This window comes from Rhinopithecus bieti, unplaced genomic scaffold (genome assembly GCF_001698545.2).
Source record: "Rhinopithecus bieti isolate Rb0 unplaced genomic scaffold, ASM169854v2 scaffold_77034, whole genome shotgun sequence".
NCBI lineage: Eukaryota > Metazoa > Chordata > Mammalia > Primates > Cercopithecidae > Rhinopithecus > Rhinopithecus bieti.
Window position 1 is genome coordinate 47,331 of NW_016828477.1, and position 9,597 is coordinate 56,927.

The following is a 9,597-nucleotide window of genomic DNA, read 5'->3' on the forward strand; positions in this document are numbered from 1 at the left end:
GTGCAACTGTCTGAGCACCTATATCCCTTCTCACTATGCAACTTCTCGCAATGTCACTCCAGGACACCTAGCAGCATATCTCACATGAGAATCACTTAAGTGATATTTATTGAATAAACTATACAAGTTCTTGGGTCTCGTGTTCACTGATCCTGCCTTTGTATCCCAATCCAGTAGCTGGATCTTCCCATATTTCCACCTGCTGAAAGCTGATCTACCCCCTTCAAACTAGAGCTGAGGTCCTGTCTCTCCCACATAAACATGTTGCTCGCTCCCCAAATATAGGGGAAAAAAAGAAGCAGACAGCACATCTAATTCACTTTGCAATTTCAATGTTTATTTCTGATACCAAAACTTGACAGCACACAAGGGGAAAAAAAGCAGTAGACAAGGAACAGCAAATAAATTTATCTTGCATGCCACTTTCAGTCAACAGGATGTGGCTCTCTAGATAGCTGTGTTTAGAAGGAATCTGAGGCTTCAGCCTCACACAGGGGAAAGACTATTGCGATTGATAGCAATATCTGTGAACATAAGAAAGAAAAAGTAAAAAAATCAATGATATATATCAAATAACAAGGAATATACACACCAAAGAGTGCTGCCCCATACTTTCCTCATCTCCCTACAATGAGTTTCCTAAGACTCCTAGTTCATGCACATAAATACAATCCCATGGACCCTATATCCCCCAGAGACCCTAACTGCCCAATCCAAAGTGATGTACCTACCCAACATCTCACTCAACCCAGAAGAAACCAATGGCACCAAAGTTGGCAGCAAAGTTGGCACTGGCTGTACCACCAGGACCAATAATGGGACCAGCAAAGGTCTGAGGAAATCTGGAGCGGGCATTCTGGTGGTATCTGGCCCAGAAAGTAAATGGAATTCTGGACCAGGGATCTCCAAAATCTCCTTCCTCATCCCAGGTCAGCAGCTCAAATTCAATATCATCCCAGCTCCAGGGCCCAGACACAGCCTCATCTCCAATTCCCATGCGGGTTCTTGCTTCAGCCCGGGCTTCGGCCTCAGCTGCAGCAGCATCCAGAGCATCCAAGGCCTCATCGGCAGCCTCCATGAACTGTGCAGTCCAGTCACGAGGGTCTCTTTTCTGAACCTGAGATGAGGAATAGAAAACAAAACAAAATCTATTTACAATAGCCAAGATACAGAATCAACCTACGTGTCCATCAATGGATGAAGGGATGAGGAAAATGTGATACACACACACACAGTGAAATACTATTCAGCCTTTAAAAAGAAGGAAATTCTGCCATTTGCAACAACATGGATGATGCTGGATGACATTATGCTAAGTGAAATAAGTCAGACACAGAAAGACAAATACTGCGTGACTTCACTTATACATGGAACCTAAAAAGGTCTAACTCATAGAAGCAGAGAGTAGAATGATAGTTTCCAGGGCCTGGGGTCAGGAGGAATGGGGAAATATTGGTTAAAAGGTACAAAATTTCAGTTAGATAAGAAGAATATGTTCTGGAGATTGACCGTATAGCATGATGACTATAGTTAATAATAATGTGTTGTTTATTTAAAATTGCTAAAAGAGTACATTTTAAATGTTCTCATCACAAAAAAAAAAAAATGTCAAGTATATGAGGCTACGGAGAGTTAACTAGCTTGATGTAATCATTCCGCAATGTACGTGACATCTATTATCAAAACATCATACTGTACCCCATAAATATATATACTTTTTATTAGTCAATTAAAAATAAAAGAATGTGCTGGGTACGGTGGCTCACGCCTGTAATCCCAACACTTCGGGAGGCTGAGGCAGGCAGATCACTTGAGGTCAGGAGATCGAGACCAACCTGGCTAACATGGCGAAACCCTGTCTCTAATAGAAAAATAAAAATTTAGCCAGGCATGGTGGTGGCACGTGCCTGTAATCCCAGATACTTGGGAGGCTGAGGCACAAGAATCGCTTGAACCTGGGAGGTAGAGGTTGCAGTGAGCCAAAATCGCGCCACTGCACTCTAGCCTGGGCAACACAGCAAAACTCCATCTCAGGAGAAAATAAATAAATAAAACAAAACAAAATACTTAAAAATTACATTGTACACCATAAATATATACAATTTTTGTCAATTATACTTTAGTAAAGTTGGGAAAAAATAAAATACTTTAAAACCTAAAAAAAAAAAAACCCAAAACAAACTCATGATTGTATTAGCTAATATATTAACATATGTTAGCACTAATACATGTTAAGTTTACCTAACAACAACAACAAATACCACCAGCAATGCAGCACCTACCATGTGCCATACCTAGGATCTCATTCCTACCCTGGACCTTTCCCAGCCAGCGAGACTTCATCCCTTGACCTATCAATGCTGGAACAGTTCCTCCATTACCTCTGCAATGAATCTCAGCACTTTCATCTTGCTAGTCTCATGGTAGGAACGGAGGCCCCAGAGGAACTCATACTCCGGGGGGTTGCTGTTGGGCACTCGTCTGTAGTCCAGGTATCTGAAAGAGCAAAACAGTCTTTGTGTCTACCTACCCAGGCAGAATGGTAGTCCAATAATGAAAAATAATCCTACATTTTTTAACATCAGATTTCAAATAGCAACTCCCCTCAGGCTCATTCCTGAACACCATCAGGGTATTTACCCCTTAATCATCAAGCCTTGAATTCCTGCACTAGAACACTAAGCACTCACTTAGAGCTGCAGGCGAGGCTTGTACAGGGTCACAGAAAGGACAACATTTGATTTCACTCCTTCTGCCTCAGCTCTAGCTCCAGATTCTTGTAATCTTGTCAGTGAGCCACAGAGGTCCATTGAAATGATTACAATGTAGTGCAAAAGTGTCAGCCTGGCCCAGCCTTGGGAATGTCTACTGTGGGGATGGTGGATGGGTTTCACTTGCAAGACAACTACTTAGAAAAGTAGAAAAATTAGAAGAATTCTGGCTGGACACGGTGGCTCACACCTGTAATCCCAGCACTTTGGGAGGCAGAGGTGGGTGAATTGCTTGAGGTCAGGAGTTTGAGACCAGCCTGGCCAACATGGTGAAGTCCCACCTCTACTAAAAATACAAAAACAGCCAGGCATGGTGGCAGGCACCTGAAGTCCCAGTTACTCAGGAGGCTGAGGCACGAGAATTGCTTGAACCTAGGAGGTGGAAGTTCAAGCGAGCCAAGATTGCGCCACTGCACTCCAGGATGGGCAACAGAGTGAGACTCAGTATCGAAAAAAGCAAACAAAAGAATTCCCTGGGTACGGTGGCCCATGCCTGTAATCCCAGCACTTTTGGAGGCCGAGGCAGGAGCATCACCTGAGGTTGGGAGTTCGAGACCAGTCTAACATGCAGAAACTCCGTCTCTACTAAGAAGACAAAATTAGCCGGGCGTGGTGGTGCATGCCTGTAATCCCAGCTACTCGGGAGGCTGAAGCAGGAGAATCGCTTGAACCCAGGAGGCAGAGGTTGCAGTGAGCCAAGATCATGCCATTGCACTCCAGCCTGGGCAACAAGAGTGAAACTCCGTCTCAAAGAAGAAAAGAAAAGAAAAGAAAAAAAAGAAAAAAGAAAAGAAAAGAAAAGAAAAGGAAAGAAGGAAGGAAGGAAGGAAGGAAGGAAGGAAGGAAGGAAGGAAGGAAGGAAGGAAGGAAGGAAAAGAAAGGAAAGAAGGAAGGAAGGAAGGAAGGAAGGAAGGAGGGAAGGAAGAAAGAAAGAATATAACCATGAGGAGTATATGCAATAAATACTCCTGAAGACATACATGTTTCTGTATGCACAGAAACACAAATGCACAGGTACAGTGTAAGAAATGAGCTTGAGAAGGGCTTTCTTTTATTTTTTTGAGACAGGGTCTTGCTCTGTTGCCCAGGTTGGAGTGCAGTGGCATGATCACAACTCACTGCAGCCTCAACTTACTGGGCTCAGATGATTCTCCCCTACCTCAGCCTCCCAAGTAGCTGGGACTACAGGTGCATGTCACCACGACTGACTAATCTTTGTATTTTTTGTAGAGATGGGGTTTCGTTATGTTTCCCAGGCTGGTCTTGAATTCCTGGGCTCAAGTGATCTGCCCACCTGAGCCTCCCAAAGTGCTGGTATTACAGGCATGAGCCATTGTACCTGTCCAGGAAGGGCTTTCTAAAGCTGACCAGCACACAGGCAGAATCATAGGGAGCAGGAAAAGCCCCTTAGGCATCACTTACTTCTGCTTTACAAACTCGTAGGTGAGAAGTTTCCTTAGATCTCCAAGGAGGGGATGTCTCACCCTGAAGGTAAAAAAAGGAAACCCACAATCAGAGGCTATTACCATGCCCAAAGAGCTTTCCAGAACAGAGGTCAGAGATGAGAAAAGAGGCAGAGAGTTCAGAACTGTTCCCCTATGCACCCAGGTCACATCTTTGGGCTCTGAACATCCCCAAACCAAACCCTCCAGACCCCCAGGTTAATGCAATCCTGGGACCATCCACTGTTGCCAAAGGATGGTACAAACAGGTAAGAGATGAGAGAGCCCAATCATACCCAGGACGCAGTCCCATCTTGCGTAGTGCCTCCCAGAGGACAGCTGCAATGGGAGGCAAGGGGAGACAAGGGACGGAAAATAAGCATGGAAATCAGGCTGTGGCCAACCCCCAGCTGCAGGTCCAGCCACTCACCCTCACTGGCACGGTTGCCATTCATGAAGATGACACCCAGAATCACCAAGAGGAGACCGAGCTTGGGTGTGTCTTTGGTCCTAAGGGAATATAGAAAGAATATATTTTCAGCAGCCATTTGCATGAGAGACGCCAACCAGCTTACCCATCTAGCCTCCCCAATATTCCTCAGCTAGGGGAGAATTATACCCCAGCTCTGCCCATGACCTGCTATGTGACCCTGAACCCTGGACCCTGATCTATGTGAAACTCCTGGAAAGAAAGCACCACTGAGAAAGGCCATGTTCCACCTTCTTTCCCATCTTACGTTCCCAGTATGCCAGCCAGGGACTCGGGGGTACTGATGAGAATATACAGGTGTTCTTCTTTGTCAATTTCTTTCAGCTGAATCCCAAATTTCTACAGGGACAAGAAAACAGACCATGAAATTACAACATCTAGCATAAGCTACCCATAGGCAGACACTCACCTCCCTGAGACTTGCCCTAAACTCCCAGTAGGAACCCCATGAATCTTTGAAATCAACTTTCCCCATTATTCCTGTCCCCCAGGGCTGCCTTCTCACCTTCTCTAGGACAAAGCATGCACGTTCAATGATTTCTGGATAAACATCAGTGTATTCACGGATGATATCTCTCAGCATTTCTGTAGGAGAGAGGAGGGAGCCATCTGAGCCGAGCGGAGGCCACAGAGCAGCAGTCCCTTGGCCAGCCCTGCTGTGGGTAGCACAGTCAAGATCCTCAAGGGTAAAAAGAACCAACCACGGAAAGGAGGGGACAGAAAGGGAAGGGTCATGCAAGCAGAAGAACACCAACAGAGCATGGAGTGAAGGGAAGGGTAGAGCTTGGGGAGGGGACACTGGATGCCTACCTGAGCGCTTGATGGGCACCTTTGTGTAGTCCTTAAGCATCAAATACTTGACCAACTTATTTGCCTGGGAGGGAAAAAGGAAATCATTAAACTTATAAGATATTTACAAAAAACTTGGCTGAATTATAGATGAGAGGGTGACAGAGAAGAGTAAGAGAGGGGAAAAGTGACTGGGGAGTTACAGCTCTTACTCTTTCCTGAAGAAGGGCCACATCTCGGGGCTGTGCAGCACCCGGGTTCTGTGAGGCACGCGAATTGGGGGAAGGGCGCAGGTTAGGCGAGGGGCGCAGGTTCTGCCAATCAGGTGGAATTGGCCAATCAGCGGGGATCCAGTCAGGTGGTAGTGGCCAGTCAGTGGGAAGTGGCCAATCGGGTGGCAGTGGCCAGTCGGGTGGTAGCGGCCACTCAGGAGGACCTTGCCAGTCTGGAGGACCCTGCCAGCCCGGTGGGGTCTGCCATCCAGGTGGGGTCTGCCATCCAGGTGGATTCTGCCAGGCCAGTGGATTCGGCCAGACAACAGGGCCAGGCCAGACAATGGGGTTTGGCCAGATCACTGGGTTCTGCCAGATTACTGGGTTTGGCCAGATCACTGGGTTCTGCCAAGCAACTGGGTTCTGCCAGGCTGGTGGGGTCTGCCTAGCTGGAGGGCTCTGACGTGCTGGTGGGGTCTGCCTGGCTGTCTGGTTTTGCCAGCCTGAGGGGTTCTGCCAAGCCAATGGCGTCTGCCAGAGCACGTTGGGGGGTGCGCCAGGTGGGTTCTGAGTGGTCACTGGAACTGGTGCAGACCTCCAGGTCCCTGCAGCCAGTGGGGCCCGCCTCTGATCCCCACTGCTGTTCTCTTCAACATTCAAGTTATTAATCTGTATCATCAGAGAGAAGAAAAGTTCAGAATCACCAGTGGGTTCTGTGTCCTCACCTTATCTATTCCAGGAATGCCCTCTAAACCCTCACCTGTCGTGACAGCCTGACCCACTAGCCATTGGTCACCCTGAGTCCTGGGTTTGTCTTTCACTGTCTTCCAGGCAGGAGTTTCATCTCCGAACCAGGTCAGGAGCAACCCAAAGATGGGGACTGAGGCTTCTCCTCTTCCTATGTCCACCACTGGCTCTGTCTGTACCACCCTGAACAAATCACTGAAGTCACTTCACCTCTCTGCTACTTAATTTCCTTCTCTGTAAAATTGGGACTGTGATCCCTACCTGGTAGGAGGTGCCTTTAAGATTTTATGAGACAACCTGTGTGAATGTGCCTAGCTCAAGGCTTAACACACGGTGGTTACTAACAAAATGTAAACTGAATTACGTACAGTTTGTATATATTATTTGTGCCCACGTATTATCTCCCCATCAGTTTGTGAACACCTGGAGGACAGGAATAAACATTCTCTTCAAATGCCCTATAGCCTAGCTGAATACAGTTACACACATTGTTTTGTTTAGAACAAACGAACACCCTCAGAGAAGAAAGAAGAGAGCCCTAAAGCAAAGTGAAGCTAGCAGGGATCTCACCTTGCGGGTCCTCTTGCCCCGAATTATTGTCCGGGACTCCAGATTCTGAGCCTGGGAACCATCTGCTGATGTCTGTGCAGTTGCACCGTCAGGTTCAGAGATACCTGGGTCGGTCTCTATGTCAGCCTGGGAAGTGGCCATTTTGGCCTGATTTATATTCTGGGTCTGGGTATCAGCTGTTGGGGACTTAGTGGTATCATTCCAAGCCTTGAAGGGGGTCTTAGGCCTGCTGTTGGCCAGGTCATTGGCATTGAGAGACTGAGAGAAATTGTAGGTGGCATTTGGGCCCACTTTAGTAGTGGCATTCTGGGCCTTAAAGGCCATCTCAGACTTGTTAGCAGCTAACTCACCAGTGGTTGCTGCCTGGGAAAAATCATAGGCAGCATTTGGACCCTTTGGGGTGGCATTTTGGGACTTAAAGGCTGCCTTGGGCTGCGTGTTGGGCACGTCCTTGGCATTATGAGCCTGAGAGAAATCATAGACACCATTTGGGCCTTTTGTGGTGGCATTCTGGACTTTAAAGGCTGACTTAGGCCTAGCGGCAGCTGCTGAAACCTGAATGTCAGCCATCTCATTGGCAGTTGGGGGCTGTGAACTCTGGGGACTAGCAGCTGCGGTGGCCTGGTTAGTAGGTGGAGCCTCTGAGATCTGGATGGCCTCCATCAAGGTCTGCATAAGCAAGGCGCTGTCTTCTACAGAGGCCTCAGCCTGCAAACACAGGAGGGGAAAAATTAAATCTCTGGGCCTCTGAGGCAGGAGGTGGGGTGGGAATAGGGAGCCCGGGTGGCAGCGCAACAGGGGAGCTGCAGGCGGGTGGTGGGTGCAAAAACAGGGGGGCTGAGGCAGAGATCTAGGGGGCCCGCAAGGTGCGATGGGGGCGGGGCGAGTACTAAACATGTGGCAGGGATGGAGTAGGGCAGGGGCAAAATGAGGGGTGGGGAGGTGTGCGGAGAGTGGGCAGGAACAGGAGCCAGGGACGCTCTGAGAGGCATGCAGCAGCAGCTCAGGACGGGAGGTGGATCGCGGAGTTGAGAATAAGGGGGGTCGCACTGAGTGGGGAATGCAGAGAGAGGGAGGGTGGAGGCAGGAGGCTGGGGGAGGGGGTGACAGACTGCTCTACAAGCGTTAGGACTCTGGAAAAAAAAATGGTTCCTTACCCACCCCGCATTCTCTGGGCAGATTGCCCTGACTACTAACAGGGTCTCCCCTCTCTCTGAGCAGGGACTGATGGCTGAAAAGAGACGCCCCTCCCCCCACCTTCGATAAACGATGGGAATTCGAAAGGCCCACGGAGTCTAGTCACTAAAGAGGGCCAAACCAGACCCTGGCGTTTGGGAAACCAAAGAGGCCCGCGGGGAGGGGTGACTGTCGGCTGGGGAAATGCTGGGGTGGGGAGTGGAGATCTCACCTGGAAGCCGAGGAGGCCCGCACCACAGTCCATTTTCTGAGCCATGGCTCCTGTCCCTCTGGCAAGAGCGGAGCCTGGGGGCTGTGGGAGAGGGGCAGGGCGTTATACTACAGAGGGCAAATACGAAGGACCGAATTGGGAGGGGGATGACTGTGGTCTGATTGTGCGGGCGGATAAGGTGAATGTGAGGAGGAACGGATCGGAGCGGGAAAAGTGAATGGGCGTCCAGATGCAGGTTCTGAACCCCGAGAAGCTACTGACAGGGAGATGCTTCAAATCGGGGTTCGGGAAGCAGATGAGTTCTGAATTCGCGGGGGAGGGGTGCGGTTGGGTTGGGATTCGCATTTGGGAAGTTGCATGGAGGTTTTGAGTCAGGAGGAATCATCTAACAGTACAGATCGAGGTCAAGGAATCTGAGGATTTCGAACGATGGGAGGGATCGGACAGGGGTTTTGAATCAGGAAGGATCGGGAGGGGCATGTAAATTGGGGCTTGGGGGGTGGAAAGGGATTCAGAATCCAGGGTGAAGGGATCGGGATAAAACAAAATGGGGCCCGCACCAGGGGCAGATGCCCTGTCTGGGGCTAATTCTCACCTTGCCTCAGGCCCCAACCCCAACCCCCTCGCTGCCTCCCTTCTTCACGACTCAGAGGATCGGGATTGCTGCGCTCGGCTCTCAGCAGCCGCACTCTCTCCTTGTCCAGGAGAAAATGCCAGCGCGGCAGCTTGGGCGACCCCGCCTCTTCGCCTAATATACCACCCACCGCCTCAGGACGTTACGCGCATGCGCAAACACTGAACAGCCAAAGTCAGTCCCGCCTCCTTTCCCAACAAAAGCTTCGTCCCGGAGACCATGATGCGCATGTGCGCTGAAAGGCGGTCCCGCCCCCTTTGCCAACACACCACCCCACCACCAACCAGGTCGACACTATACAACAGCACCTCCCCTTCCTCTACGCCCCCTCCCCCAACAGATGCGCTGTGCCTCTTGGTCACACCCCTTGCCCCACACACCGGCCCCCTACCTTTTCCGCAATGCGTCTCTATTCCGTCCCTCCCCTACTCAAGGCCCCTCCTGTCAGGTCGGCTTGCATCTCCACCCCCTTGCCCAGCACGCTTAGGTCTCTGTGTGGGGGTCTCTAATTGCAACAAGTGTTAGACCTCTGCT

General features: G+C 49.6%; 1 protein-coding gene across 1 annotated transcript; it reads right to left on the reverse strand.

Annotated features, from left to right (window-relative positions):
• Positions 1-315: 315 nt before the first annotated feature.
• Positions 316-9,197, reverse strand: MAGED1 (MAGE family member D1). The gene is made up of 13 exons (XM_017864546.1): positions 9,025-9,197; positions 8,430-8,510; positions 7,022-7,729; positions 5,705-6,373; positions 5,514-5,577; positions 5,209-5,288; positions 4,951-5,042; positions 4,644-4,723; positions 4,510-4,552; positions 4,194-4,256; positions 2,382-2,496; positions 732-1,117; positions 316-524 (listed from the first exon to the last, which is right to left on the reverse strand). The coding sequence occupies exons 2-12, from the start codon at positions 8,472-8,474 to the stop codon at positions 740-742; spliced, it is 2,337 nt and encodes a 778-aa protein (XP_017720035.1). The 5' UTR covers positions 8,475-8,510; positions 9,025-9,197; the 3' UTR covers positions 316-524; positions 732-739.
• Between the last annotated feature and the right edge of the window lie 400 nt (positions 9,198-9,597).

Excerpts from the sequence above, each read along its gene's own strand:
- MAGED1 (XM_017864546.1), bottom strand. The coding sequence starts at position 8,474 with ATGGCTCAGAAAATGGACTGTGGTGCGGGCCTCCTCGGCTTCCAG. Across the intron at positions 6,374-7,021 it reads GGGGCAAGAGGACCCGCAAG|ATTAATAACTTGAATGTTGA; the intron begins GTGAGATCCCTG and ends CTGATGATACAG. Across the intron at positions 5,043-5,208 it reads CATGCTTTGTCCTAGAGAAG|AAATTTGGGATTCAGCTGAA; the intron begins GTGAGAAGGCAG and ends TTGTCCCTGTAG.